Source organism: Aythya fuligula, chromosome 26 (genome assembly GCF_009819795.1).
Source record: "Aythya fuligula isolate bAytFul2 chromosome 26, bAytFul2.pri, whole genome shotgun sequence".
Taxonomy (NCBI): Eukaryota; Metazoa; Chordata; class Aves; order Anseriformes; family Anatidae; genus Aythya; species Aythya fuligula.
This window is the reverse complement of record NC_045584.1, coordinates 288,062-300,725: the sequence shown is the minus strand read 5'-3', so window position 1 is coordinate 300,725 and position 12,664 is coordinate 288,062. Positions and strand designations below refer to the sequence as shown.

At 68.3% G+C, this 12,664-nt stretch overlaps 3 protein-coding genes across 4 annotated transcripts; all 3 read right to left on the bottom strand.

The window, feature by feature from the left end:
- Positions 1-2,367: 2,367 nt before the first annotated feature.
- CDC34 (cell division cycle 34) lies at positions 2,368-7,863 on the bottom strand. 2 transcript variants are annotated; one of them, XM_032203695.1, is made up of 5 exons: positions 7,339-7,863; positions 4,092-4,178; positions 3,448-3,545; positions 3,234-3,368; positions 2,368-2,949 (listed from the first exon to the last, which is right to left on the bottom strand). In XM_032203695.1, the coding sequence occupies exons 1-5, from the start codon at positions 7,378-7,380 to the stop codon at positions 2,739-2,741; spliced, it is 573 nt and encodes a 190-aa protein (XP_032059586.1). In that variant the 5' UTR covers positions 7,381-7,863; the 3' UTR covers positions 2,368-2,738. The 2 variants fall into 2 exon arrangements, with proteins under 2 accessions (XP_032059586.1, XP_032059585.1); XM_032203694.1 differs by lacking the exon at positions 7,339-7,863 and adding an exon at positions 6,466-6,646.
- Positions 7,513-9,138, bottom strand: TPGS1 (tubulin polyglutamylase complex subunit 1). Its single transcript, XM_032203902.1, has 2 exons — positions 8,591-9,138; positions 7,513-8,420 (listed from the first exon to the last, which is right to left on the bottom strand). The coding sequence occupies exons 1-2, from the start codon at positions 9,136-9,138 to the stop codon at positions 7,889-7,891; spliced, it is 1,080 nt and encodes a 359-aa protein (XP_032059793.1). The 3' UTR covers positions 7,513-7,888.
- An 858-nt stretch (positions 9,139-9,996) lies between these two features.
- Positions 9,997-12,360, bottom strand: MADCAM1 (mucosal vascular addressin cell adhesion molecule 1). The gene is made up of 5 exons (XM_032203901.1): positions 12,312-12,360; positions 11,662-11,925; positions 11,229-11,543; positions 10,258-10,923; positions 9,997-10,121 (listed from the first exon to the last, which is right to left on the bottom strand). The coding sequence occupies exons 1-5, from the start codon at positions 12,358-12,360 to the stop codon at positions 9,997-9,999; spliced, it is 1,419 nt and encodes a 472-aa protein (XP_032059792.1).
- Between the last annotated feature and the right edge of the window lie 304 nt (positions 12,361-12,664).

The window sequence follows — 12,664 nt, the reverse complement described above, 5'->3', positions numbered from 1 at the left end:
CAGGCCGAGGCCGTGCCCGCGGGGCAGGGCGGGCAAAGCGCCCCCACCGCGCGGTGCCCCGGACAGCCCCGGGGACGGCAGCGGCGCCTGCCCGGTGCCCGGTACCCGGTGCCCGGTGCCCCCGCAGCGGCCGCCCTTTGCTCTGTTTGCGCAGCGCCGCCCGCCCCCGGTGGCCCCCGCGCCCCCCCCGCCGGTCCCGGGGCAGCAGCGGGGACGGGCCGGGGGGGGGGGGCGGTGTTTGCAGCCCGCTCCCCGCCTGCTCCCCTCCCGTCTGCGGGGGGCACCGGGCGGCACCGGGAGCTTGGTCCACGGCCGGGGCACGGCTCCGGGCACCGGGGGGCGGCTGCTGGGGGCCCGCTGCCCCCGCTCCTCGGCCCCGCCACCACGGGGGTCCCCGAGCAGGACGGGTGCCCCCTCCCCCCAGCCCCGGGGTGAGCCGGGGCCGCGGCCCCACGCGTGGGAAGGGAACCGGGCGGCGCTTCCCCGGCGCGGGGGGCGAGGCGGGGCCAAAGGCTGCCCGCGGACAGCGGCGGGGCCCGCGCCAACACAAACCGGCAGCACGGCCCCGGGGGGAGCCGCGAGGAGCGGGCACCGGGCGGCGGCAGCACCGGACACCCCCGGGGCCGGAATCCCGGCCGTGCCCTGCGGGAGCAGAGCCCTCGCTCGAGGCCCAGGAGCCCCGGGGCCGGGGGGGGGGGTCCCGGGTCCCCGTTCCCAGCCCGGCTGCAGCCGCCCGATAACGGCGAGGTGCCGGGCGGGCGATAGCAGCCGGGACCAGGGGCCCTACGGGAGAGCGGCCCCGGCCCAGCCCTTGGCTGAGGCAGCCCCAGGAGAGCCACGGAGCTGGCGGCCGGGGGGGGGCTCGGGGGTGCTGGCAGCGGGGCAGGAAGGGCCGAGACAATGGGGCCGCTGCCGCCAGCCCCCGCAGCGCTCCCCGCGGGGATCCGCCGGGCTCGTGAACTCCTCAATCCTCCCGGAGCTCCTCTTCCCCTGAGCTCCGCTCCTGCCCCCCGGCACGTCCTGCCCGGCTGCCCCCCCCCCCGCTCACATCCTTCCCCCCCCCCCCCCCCGCCCGTGTCCTCCCGCACCGGAGAACCCCGCGGTGCAGAGCAGGGGCAGAGCGGGGGCAGAGCGGGGGCAGCCTCCCCCCGCGGCCCCGCTCCCAGCACCCCGAGCCGTGCCCTCGGCCGTCCTAGCCCCGGGACGGGGCCCGGTGGCCTCCAGCTACCGTGACACCGGCGGCAGGGAAGCCGCCCCTCTCGCCCGAGCGGGGCTGGTGGCAGCTCCCAGCCCGAGCCCCAGCATCCCGAGGCAGCGAGAGGGAACCGGCCGCGAGCAGCCACAAAAACGCGGGTGATTCAGGGAAAAACGGGCAGGGACGAGCCTGGGCAGGGCAAGGCACGGAGCAAGGTGTGGGGCGATGGAGGGAGCAGCCCCCGGGACAAACAAGGGGGAGGTCAGACCCAGCAGCCCACGCTGGCGCTGCCCGGTGACCTTGGGAGCCATTTTCCAGCCCCAGCAAAGCAATAATCCCATTCACCTTTTAGCCCGATTTCCTAAGGCAACGAAGCACATGCATTCACCACGTGCGGTCGCAGGCGTCAATCAAAGCCTCATCCCACTGACACAGCGGCAGGGGGAGGTTTTGCTCGGCCCCGAGGTGGGGGCACAGCGGGAGCCCTGCGGGGCCAGCAGAGGCCCCAGGCAGGGGTTTTGCAGCCCCGGGGGGGGGGCCGGCAGCAGCGCTGCCCCCCCAGCCCAGCAAGGTGCCAGCAACGCAGCTCTGGCATGGTCACAGCGGGGCGGGGGGGGGCAGAGCCCAGCAGGACCCAGCCCACGGGCTCGGGGCAGGGCCCAGCTGCGCCCAGATCAGAGGTATGGGGGGGGGGCCTGGGCCCCATTGGCCCCCGCTCCAAGCCCAGGGCAGGCAGGCGCTGCCTGGGCAGGCACAGGGCACGCAGAGCCGCCCGAACCCAGCTCTGCCCTCGCATTTAAGGCCTGGCCAAAGGGTTTGGGGAGGGAGGGATGAGGCTGCTGCCCCCCCCGCAGCCCTCGGAGCAGCACCTCTACCTGCCGGGGCCGCAGGCGGGGCAGGAGCTGGTGCAGAAACCGCTACCACAGGCGGAGCCCCAGGCACCCACACAGCCGCTCCCTTAAAGCGCTTTATTAAATAGTTTCTAAAAAAACAGAAGCAGAAAGACTCAGAACTACCCCGTCCCTCCCAGCTCGTTACCAGCTGCCAACAGCCACGGCCTGCCCCACGGCCCCGCAGGAAGGGGCGGCAGCGGGGTCCCACTTGGGGCGGCCTCATGGCAGGGAAGGGGGAGCTGTGCCCCCCCCCCAGCACCCCCCCCGCAGTCCCCTCCTGGCCCGGAGGCTGCAGAAAGCTGCACAGAAGCTCCCCTGCTCCCAGCTCCACGGCCTCCCCACACCGCACCTCGGGAGGAGCTGGACGTGCCCGAGCAGCCAGGCAGAGCCGCCAGCCCCCCCGCGTCTGTGGGCTCCTGAATGCCCCAGCGAGACTTCCCCCTCCCCACCCAGGCAGTTTATAAAATAGGGATTTTTTTTTTGCTTCTTCTACAAAGACAGCGCTGGGGTTTCCTTTGCAACAGCAGAACAGTCTCCCTGCGAGGTAGAGAGTTAATTTCAGGGCTGACAGATCCTAAATTCAAACCAGTTTGTCCTAATTGAGGTAAAACTCAGTAGTTTATAGTACGCTTTGCAACGCCAGGGGGCCATCAAGATTCCTCATTGCCAGAGTCATCGTCATCACCGTGGCAGCTGTCTGCTCCCTCCTCCATCTCGTCGTCCTCGTAGTAGTCGTCGTAGAACAGGTCCGAGCCCTCATCTGGGGCCGGAGTCTTGGTCTTCACGCAGTACTCTGCCAGTGTGGTGGGCACCTTCACGCCATCCCGCTCAGCGTCCACCTTCGTCCCCAAGACTTGCTTCCTGGGGGGCGAGAAGCAGGGGGGTGAGGGCAGAGGGGCTCGCACAGCCTGGGCACTGCGTGGCTCAGCCCGGGGGCGCAGCTCGTCCCAGCTGGAAGGTCACGCAGCCAGGACTGGGGGCACCCCATGCCCTCGGGGCCCCTTTGCCAGCCATGCCAGTCCCACAGCACAGCCCCAGCCATGCTGGCACAGCGCCTGCTGCGTGCCCACATCCTCGGCCCCACACCATGACAGCTCAGGGACCCCCCCACGCTGCCGGGGAGCTCTGGGTGTGCCCCCACGCACCTGATGATGTCCGTGTACTCCCGGTCCTTCCCTTTGCTCTCCTTCCACTTGCGGTACATCACAGAGGCGTCCACGTTGGCAGGAGAAAAGGTGTTGGGCTCGTTCAGCAGCGAGATCACGCTCAGGAGGATGGTCCTGGCAGCCAACACGGGCGGTGAGAGCCGTGCTGCGCCCCCCAGCCCCAGCACCACCCCCAGCACCCCCCCCCCCATACCGCACGTTCTGCGTCGGGTTCCAGCGCTCTGATGGCAGCTCCCCGCTCTGCGGGTCGTCCACAGGTGGGTGCAGGATGGAGATGCAGACATCACCGGTCTGAAAGCACGCACAAAGCGGCGTCCTTAGGGGGGCTCCCAGCCCGAGCATCCCCCCAGGCAGCCCGTTCTGTCTTCCCTTTGGCTTAAATGACGTGAGCAAGTCCCAACCCGTGCTTTTGGTCCCTGGGGAGGGGCAGCAGAGCCAGCTGTCCCCATTCTGCCCCCTCAGGCAGCACGGTCCAGGCAGAGCTGCAGAGCTGCCAGCTGTCCAGCGCCTGAACACGGCCCCACCAGAGCTGCTGCTGCAGGGAGCTGTGAGCCCCCGCTCTGCACCCAGCCTTGGCCTTGCACTGTGTCCCCGCCAGGCACGTGCAGGAGTCCCCCAGCCTGGGAAGGCCGAGCAACCTGGAAGCAGCTCCGGCACAGGAGGCAGGCGGTTGTAAAAGCCTCCGTCGGCTGCCTCGTCCAAGGCCAGGCACCAAATGCCAAAGGCGCAGGGTTTCCAATGTTGTGCTCATGACCAGGGCTTGGGATTTTAATCCCGAGATTACCACGCCCCCTCCCTGTCTGCCCAAGAAGCTTCTGCACTGCCCCGGCCACCTACCTCGTAGATGTTGGGGTGCCACATTTTGGTCAAGAACCTGAACGCAGGGGGAGAGTAGGGGTAGTCGATGGGAAACCGGAGACGAGCCTGCGAGGAAACAACAGAGAGGAGTTAGCACCAGCTTGTGAGAAGGCGGTGAAAGGAGGGAGGCCCAGACCTGCCGCTCCCCCAAGGAGGAAGGAGCCGCTGCCAGGCCCAGAGCAGCGCAGCCAAAGCCTCTGCGCCCGCTGGTGGCCACTGGGGGCCACTCTGGGGGGTGACCGGCAAACAAGCAGGCACCGCAGGCAGCTCCCCGGATGTTTTCCTCACCGAAGCCCTTGAGAAACAACTTCCACCTCCGCCAGCCACTCCCCTGCCTCCCCCTTTTGCAATCAGGCAGCGGGCGCTGGGAGCTGGCAGCATGCAGCAAGGAAGCTGTGACACGGGGGTGGAAGCAGGACCCGAGGCCGGGCAGCAGCCCTGGACAAAGCCCTGGAGCAGCCGCAGGGGACACGGCTCCAGCTGGCGGCCAGGGCGCAGACTCCACGCTCCAGAGCTGAACGGGGAAGAAGCACCAGGTGCTTGTTTGGTGCTCTGCTCGACGCGCCAAACCCCTAAAAATAGCTCGTCAACACCAAAAAAAAAAAAAAAAAAAAAAAAAAAGACCAGCCCTAAGCCAGCCGCGCTGCACAGCTCAGGCACTAAAAATAAACGCAGCTGAAGATCACGCAGCGGCCCACGGCCAGCGCCAGCAGGGACGGCAGCGCCCACCGGGCCCTGCAGGCAGCCGCAGGGACATCGATGGGGCAGGCCGGGGCTCACCGCTGGCCTCGGAGTCCCCCAAAGCTGAGGAGGCTCAGAGGAGCACCGCAGCACCCTCACCCTCCCTGCAGGGGCTCCCCACGAGGCTGCTCCTCCCTGCGCTGCTGCACGAGCTGTGGTGGCCACTGGGGCTTTGGGGGGCTCCCAGCCTCTGGAAGCAAACTGCCAGGAGATCCTGCCACCGCTCCCAAAAAAAGCCAACAGCCAAAACAAAGGAGCCGCTAGGATTTAAGACAAAAGCTCTGAACACTTGTCGAGAATTTAGAACTCGGATCCATTGAGGGCCGGTGCCAATGGGATCTTTGCTCTGGGACCCCCTGAGCCCGGCGCAGGCCCCGTTCAGAGCAGTAACTGCACACGAGGCTTTGGCTGCTTCTGGAATTGCAGCCTCAGACCGCGCGGTGCTGCCAAACCCCGCTGCCAGCCAGCAGCCGCGGGGAGCTCAGCGCAGACACAAACAGAGCCGTGGGTCCGTGTCCCGCTGCCCCCCAGCTCGAGCAGACCCCTGTGAGTCGGAGCAGCCTGGTGACCCCAGCAGCGCTCTGCCTCGTTGAGCTCGTTACCTGCAGCCTTCCAGGGCCGCCCTTTGTCTGCCCGCTCCGCTCCCTGCGATGTGGGAGAAGCAGCGAAGGGGAGGCGGGGGTGGGCGCTCAGGGCACCAGCACAGCACAACGCAAGGCCCTGTGCTGGGGCCCAACAGCTGAACCGGGCAGAACAATTCCCTTTGTTGTCCTCGAGAGGACCAGAACAAAACCATCCCCAGGCAGAGCCCTCCCGGGGGGGCTCCGAACGCAGCCGTGCTTTGCAGCACAGCAGCAGGGCTGACGCTGCCACCAGCCCAAAACGAGGACACGGCCCCTTCCCCCCCCCCACGGAACAGCGTCAGGCCGGGAAACTCAGGTACGGAAGAGAGCTCAGGGCCTCAGGCTGAGGGCCAGGAGAAGCTACGGAGAAATCCCCAGGGGAGCCCCTCGGCGAGGACGGAGCACCGAGCGGGGCACCGGGCTCGCGCTCTGCGCTGCCCCAGCCTCCCAGCGCCTCGGCCGGGCTGACCGCGGCCCACCCGCACCCGGTGCTGGCAGAGGGAAAACGGCCGGAGGAGGAGGAGGAGGAGGAAGAGGAGGAGGAAGCAAACAGCCGGGCGGGGTGCACAGCGCCTGGAAGCGTGCACACGGACAGACAGACACGGACACACGGACAGACACAGACACAGACCCCCGTCCCCAGGCAGGGGCTGTGCGGTGCCGCCCCCCCCGCCCCCAGCCCCAGCCGAAGCCCCGCGCGGGGCCGGAGCTGTGCGGGGGGAGCCCCTCGGCCCCGCTCCCCCCTCCCTTCTCCCCCAGCTGGTGGCGGTGCCCGGGGTGCCCCTGGGGGGGGCGGGGGGGGGGGGGGGCACCCAGAGGCGCAGCCCCCGGCGCGGTTCGGCAGCGCCCCCCCCCGCACCCTGCGGCTCCCCACGGCCCCGGACGGGGGCTCCCCGTGCCTGCCCCCCTCAGGGGCCCCCTGCCCCCTCCCACCCCCCCACGCCCCCCAGGCCTCCCCCAGCCCCCTCCTCAGCCCCCCCCCCCCCCACCTTGAAGTAGCCGCCCTCGTAGTCGGTGCCGGGGGGCCCGAAGATGGCCACCTCCCAGGTGTACAGGTCCCCCTCGTCCACCAGCGCCACGCGGAAGCCCTCCACGGGCTCCTCCTGCAGCCCCTTCAGCTCCAGCAGCAGCGCCTTCTGCGAGCTGGGCACGGGCGGCCCCGCCATGCCGGGGGGGGTGACGGGGGGGACCGGGGGGGAACCGGGGGGCGGCGGGCGCGGGGCGGCCGGGACCGGGGCCCGCTGCTGGGTGAGCGCGGAGCACCACGGGAGTTGTAGTCCGACCGCGGGGGGCGGCGCCAGCGCGGGCTCCACCCTCCCAGCCCCGCCCGCCTATCAGAACGCGCCGTATGGAGAGGGGCGGGGCCAGCAGTGAGCTCCTCCCCCCCAGTGGCACCGCCCCCCTCGGGGACCCTTCCCGGCAGCTCCCCCCCTCCCCCCCCCCCCCCGAGCCGCGATCGGGACCCGCGGGGCTCAAAGTCTCACGGAGCTTTAATGGCTTGCAGGAGGCCGCTAATTGCGCGGTGCGATAATTAACACAGGCGGGCTCAGATGAATACCGTGCGGCTCCACGCGCCTCTGTCAGGCTGCCAGCACCCAGCACTACAGGGAAGCCGCCACGTCGGGCCCTCATCTGTAGCACCCGACTGCAGAAGCTGCGGCGGCTCCGTAAACGCGGGGCAGGGACGCGGCGAGAGCGGCTTCTCGCCACCGGGAGCTTTGCAGCTCGGCTCCTGGCAGAGGCAGAGCCCGGTCCCGGCTAGCAGCTCCTCCACACCAGCCACTTCTCACCTTCTGTGCAATTAAGACATTTTTCTTAACACGTAATCTTTATCTCACATGTCTTATCAACCCAGTATTTACCTGTGAATCCTCTCCATAGTCCGTGAAGCAGTGAAGCATCATCCTGCGCTTTACAGGTAGGGGTCAAACAAACCCAAAAGCAGAGACAAAGCTCCCTGCTGAAGCTGCACAACACAACATTGCCAGGCCTAGCATGAAACTGCAGCATATCTGGAGATCCAGCCCCACATTCAGTTCATTCTGGCTCCTTTTTAATTGCTAACACTAGCCTACAGTTTACAGGCCTCCTCACAAGTTCCCAGTTAATGCCTAAAAATGACTTTCTGATGCCAGCAGGAAACAGAGGAGCTACAGCTAGGATAGACACGTAAACATCAAGTGCCAGAGGCAAGTGGGCACTTGGAGTGCTCAGAACAAGGAAAGGAGCATGGAAATGAGCAGCCTCCCTTCAAGCAGACCCAGGGCTCATCAGGCAGTGCCCGACAAGCCCACTCATGCCTCGTTGCCCAGCTCGGTTCCAGGGACTGAAGCCTCCGTAACACAAACTGCTCTGCCCGAAGCACTTGGGGAATTAGAACTGGAAGCAGCGAGTGTTGTTCCCACCTGGACGTTAGTCAACAGGCTTCACTTTTGCAACAAATAAGGCCGTGGCTTTCTTCAAGAACTCCTCCCTGCTCATGGAGGCGCTCAGCTTCCTCTCCTGCAGCGCCCGATCCATGGCCAAGGCCAAGCAGTCCGGCCCCAGCTTGGAGCCCGCCTCCAGGTACCGCACGGGCACCGAGAAGTCGCCGCCTCCCAGCGCCTCCTCCAGCGTGCGCAGCACGGCCTGGCAGACCCTCTTGTCCGCCGCGCCCGTGCCGCCGTCCAGCACGTCGTACAGGGCGTGCGCCTTGGCCACGAACTCCAGCAGCACGGAGCAGGTGAGCACGCCGTAGCGGAAGACGTCGAAGGGGACGGCCTCGTGGTCCCGGCACTGCACCCTGCGCAGCAGCGCGCCCGACACCTCCTGCGGCGCGGCCCCCAGCTGGCAGATGCGCCGCAGCAGCTCGCTGTACAGCCGCCCGTCCACGCCCGGCCGCCGCCGCCGCCCGCTGGCGCCCAGCACCTCGTAGGCCGTGCTGATGTTGTTGTTGAACGCCGTCCTGCCGCGACACGGAGCACAAAACACGGCCTTACCAAGGGGACCCTCCCCGGAACTACGGCTCCCGGCGTGCCACGGGGCGCCCGGCCGGGGACGCGCGCGGCGCCGCCGCCGCGGGGCAGGCCGGGAGCCGTAGTCCGCCGCCCGCTCCCCTCCGCCGCCCGCCCGCACCTGTGGGAGTGGTGGGCCAGGCGCACGTACCACAGCGCCCGGGCCAGGCGCTGCGGCGGCGCCGGGAGCTCCGCAGCCGCCTCGGCCGCCCCGGGGCCGCCCAGCACCAGGCGCTCGAAGTAGTCGGCCAGGAAGGAGACCGGCTCCTCGGGCCGCGCCTCCAGCACCTTCAGCAGCGCCTCCCGCACCATGGCGGTGACGCCGCTCCGCAGCAGGAACTCCGCCTCGCCCCCCGGCCCGCCGCCCGCCGCCGCGCCGAGCGGCTCCGCCGGGCCGCTGCCCGCAGCCGGGGCCGGGGCGGCGGCCGCCCGCCGCTTCTCGTACGCCGCCATCTTAGCTGCGGGCGGCGAAGGCGGGCCCCCGCCATTTTGGCCACGCGCGGAGCAGTCCGCCGGGGCAGGAAGCTCTCGCGCCGCCATCTTGAGCACTGGCAGCCAATCCGCGTGGCGAGCCCGCCGCCGTCGTCGCCTCGCGCATCCAATCAGCGAGAGGGAAGCCGTTGCCATGGCGCTGGGGCGCCGCCGTCGGACGAGGCCTCGGGCCGCCATCTTGAGTGTGGGCAACGGAGCCGCGAGGCGCCCCGGCCGCCATGGCTGCTCCGGGCAGGGGGCCCCGCGCCGCCGGGCGTGGCCGCGGCCTGCAGTGGGGACAGAGCCACGGGAACAGCCTCAGGGCACAAATAAATCCGAATAAAACCAAACAAACCCAAACACAACCAAATAAATCCGAATAAAACCAAATATACCCAAAAGCAACCAAATAAGCCCAAACACACCCAAGTGAACACAAGCACACTCAAATGAATCCAAACACAACCCAGTAAGCCCAAAGCACCCAACCAAAGCCTTTATTTGGCCCCGTGTGGTGCCCTTCTCTGACGCCCAGCGCCCGCAGGCCATGCAGAGCCGCTGCCACCCGTGGTGGTGCTGGGCCCCGGCGCTGTGGCGGCCCCAGCCGAGCTCCCCGGGTCCCTCCTGGCCCCGGCCGCCCCCTCTCGCCGCCCCGTCAGGGCTCGGCTGGAGCCGCGGGGCTGTGGGGACACCGCAGCCTCGCGCATCGCAGCCCCATTGGCACCGCGGGCAGCGCTGGATGCAGGGAGGTGCTCACAGGTCCCAGATCCCGGCCCTACTCCCCTGCCGGCCTCCAGGGCCTGCCTGGGGCGAGGGAGCGCAGGGGCAGCCGTGCTCAGAGAGGTGCAGGGGCAGCTCCCTCCGGGCCTGAGGCTGTTCTTTGCAGGGTCTCAGGGCAGCACCCTGCACCCCACCAGCTCCTGCGGTCCCATTGCTGGAGCCGGGCTGCCCAGCTCCGTCGGAGCTCGGCTTCCTGCAGCTGGGATTGCCCAGCAGCGGGCAGGACGACGGCAGGGACTGGTGCAGTGGTGGGGCAGTGATAGGCAGTCCCCGCTCTTAGGACAGTTCATACTGCGACTTGAATCGCTTCCACAGGCGACGAGATATGACGCCGGTCACTATCAGTCCCAGGAGTGACATCGTTGTTCCCATGGCTATGGCAGGGTCAGCGCTGAACACATCTGCAAAGGCACAAGGAGGACGTGTAGTTGCAGGCACCCAGGGCCGAGTGTAATGCCCCAAAACCCCAGCGCAGCTGCAGCCCATCCCAAGGGATGCGCGTGGGGGGCAATGCAGGGGCCGCGGAGCCACACTCACCGTCCGAGACCACCAGCTGCAGGCTGACCACCTGGGAGTGGTGGCCCTGCAGGATGCACTGGTAGTGACCCTGGTGACGGGGCTCAGCGTGGTCCAGCTGCAGCGTGGAAACGCTGCCCGCCACCTCCTCCCGGTACTGTGACAGGGCCACGGGGGTGCGCAGCCAGCGGACGGTGGCATTGTGAGCGCACTGCGCGTGGCACTTGATGCTCAGGGCCCTGCCCCGCGTCCCGTTGGGAGGCAGCGACCAGATCTGCAGGCTGCAGGCGGGTGCTGTCCCCATCCCCACCGTGTGGGAGCCCTGGCTGGTGCCACCTGCAGCCGTGCCCTCTGCCTCGGCCAGGCCCCCAGCTGTGGGGCTCTTGGGGCTGGAGCTGGGAACTGTGGCAGTGGCTGGACGTGCTGAGGGGCTGCCCACCACGGGGGCCTGAGGAGTGGGGTGCTCCTCTGGGGGGGGTTCAGTAGCAGCAGCATGCTCTGAGGTAGTCTTGGGCTCCTGCGATTCAGTGGTCAGGGCTGAGGTGGGATCACGCATGGGGTCACCCGGCTCTGGGGACAGCGCTGTGGTGGGCACAGGCCTGGTGGTGCTGAGGCTCCCCATCGTGGTTGTCGTGGTGCGGGGGCTCTCCGTGGAGGTGACCACGGCCGCCGGCTGCTCTGCCACAGCTGTGAACACAGAGGGTCCCGGGCAGCCTTAGAGCTGTGGCAGTGCCCATCCCTTGCATTATCCCTGTGTCGATGCCCCCTCCGCCTGCCCTGGCCGCCTCCCCCCCGTGAGCGCAGCACCCTTGGGCAGGGAGCAGCAGCAGAGCGGCACCTCCAGCGCAGCAGCGGGGACAGGGGACTGGCAGTGCAGCACGGCAAGGAGTGCTGTCACCCTCCTGCAGTGGTTTCAAGCAGTGCCTGTTGGTGGGGGTGGGCTCTAGCAGACAGGGCACTGCAGGGACCCCAGCTCGAGCCCCGGCACTCACCCCCCGTGATCACAGCCATCGACGCCTCGCGGGTGAAGATCTCCGTCCCGATGCTCAGTGTCAGCTCGCACCTGAACAGCACGCCCTCCGCCACATCCTCCCCCGCTACCCGCAGCGTGGCCTCGATGTCGAACAGCTCCTCGTCGGTCTCCGTTGCGTCAGGGTCATCCCTCTGCAGCTCTTGGTCCCCCCGGTACCAGGTGACCTCCAGCCCCATTGGGGGGTACACGCGCCGGGCCGAGCAGCGCAGCGTGGTGGGCTGACCCGGCACCAGGGCAGGCGGCTGAGCATCGAGCTGCAGCGTGTCCGGGAGGGCTGCGAGGGGAACCACCGCAGGGAGCGCAAAAAGTGACCCTCGGCCCCGCTTCCCACGGCCCTGGGGAGTTCAGGGCGGTGCAGGGGGGGTGCTGGGGGAAGGGGTGGGGGTGCTTACAGTAAACCTTCAGTTTGACGGATTTCTGGTAGTGTTCCTCGCCGCAGATGCCCTGGCAGATCTTGGTGCCTGCCATGGCCACCTCGGCGCTGTTGATGTGCAGGACGCTGTGGGTGGGGAAGTCAATGCTGCCCAGGTTGGTGTCCAGCCCCTTCCACTGCACCGTGCCGCCCGTGCAGGGCAGCGAGCAGTTCAGCTGCACCGCGTCCCCGTACCGCACCAGCAGCTCCTGCGGCTCCACCACCATCTTGGCGAGCGGTCGTCCTGGGAGAAGGAAGAGGAACCGCGGGGCGTTAGCGAGGGGAACAGACACAGAAAGCGAAGCAGACACGGTTTTGGCTCCCTGTTTGCTGAACAGTCGCACTCAGGCACCACCCAACACCCTTCCCATGGCTGTGGGGGGCACAGCTCGTAGGGGCGGCTCATCACAGCCAACGCTCCTGCAGCAGGAGCCAGCCAGGGCACCACAGCGCAGGCATCGCAGCCAGATCAGACTCTACCACCGAGACCTGCCAGCCGTTTTGTGGGTGATGAGGCCCCACAGCTCTGGGTGCAGGGGTGAGGAGCAAGGAGAGGAGCTCTGCTGGTGGCACGTGGAGCAGAGCCCTGGGCCAGCAGGCAAGGGACCGGCACGGCTCCCAGGCACTCACCGCTGCAGCCCCACAGTGCGCTGAGGAGGAGGAGAGGAGCCGCTTCCATCACCTGCGGGGCCGGGCAGCAGCAAGCCGAGGTTTTCCTTCCTTCCCTCCCGTCGGGGAGCAAGTGCTGCCGGCTGGGGCTGTCCCCTTCTGGCTGCCAGCCCCGTCCCCAGCCCTTCTTAAAGCCCTGCAAGAACCGCCCCCGGCCTTCCCGCCAGCGGGGTATTTCCAGAGGGGGTTTCTCGTTTTGTTCAAAGTTCAGCTCCCACCCAGCTCTGCAGCCCCTTGCCCAGGAGACCTGCGGGGCTCCTGCTGCATCGCACCCCCCCGGCAGCTTCGGGCAGGCGGTGGTGCCCTGAGACTCG

Coding starts and splice junctions, on each gene's coding strand:
- CDC34 (XM_032203694.1), bottom strand. CDS start 6,642: ATGGCGGGGCCGCCCGTGCCCAGCTCGCAGAAGGCGCTGCTGCTGGAG. Junction 4,179..6,465: donor ACGAGGGCGGCTACTTCAAG/GTGGGGGGGGGG, acceptor GTTTCCTCGCAG/GCTCGTCTCCGGTTTCCCAT. Junction 3,546..4,091: donor GGCACCCCAACATCTACGAG/GTAGGTGGCCGG, acceptor GCGTGCTTTCAG/ACCGGTGATGTCTGCATCTC.
- TPGS1 (XM_032203902.1), bottom strand. CDS start 9,138: ATGGCGGCCCGAGGCCTCGTCCGACGGCGGCGCCCCAGCGCCATGGCA. Junction 8,421..8,590: donor CTGGCCCACCACTCCCACAG/GTGCGGGCGGGC, acceptor GTGTCGCGGCAG/GACGGCGTTCAACAACAACA.
- MADCAM1 (XM_032203901.1), bottom strand. CDS start 12,360: ATGGAAGCGGCTCCTCTCCTCCTCCTCAGCGCACTGTGGGGCTGCAGC. Junction 11,544..11,661: donor CGTCAAACTGAAGGTTTACT/GTAAGCACCCCC, acceptor TTCCCCTCGCAG/CCCTCCCGGACACGCTGCAG. Junction 10,924..11,228: donor GATGGCTGTGATCACGGGGG/GTGAGTGCCGGG, acceptor CTGTGTTCACAG/CTGTGGCAGAGCAGCCGGCG.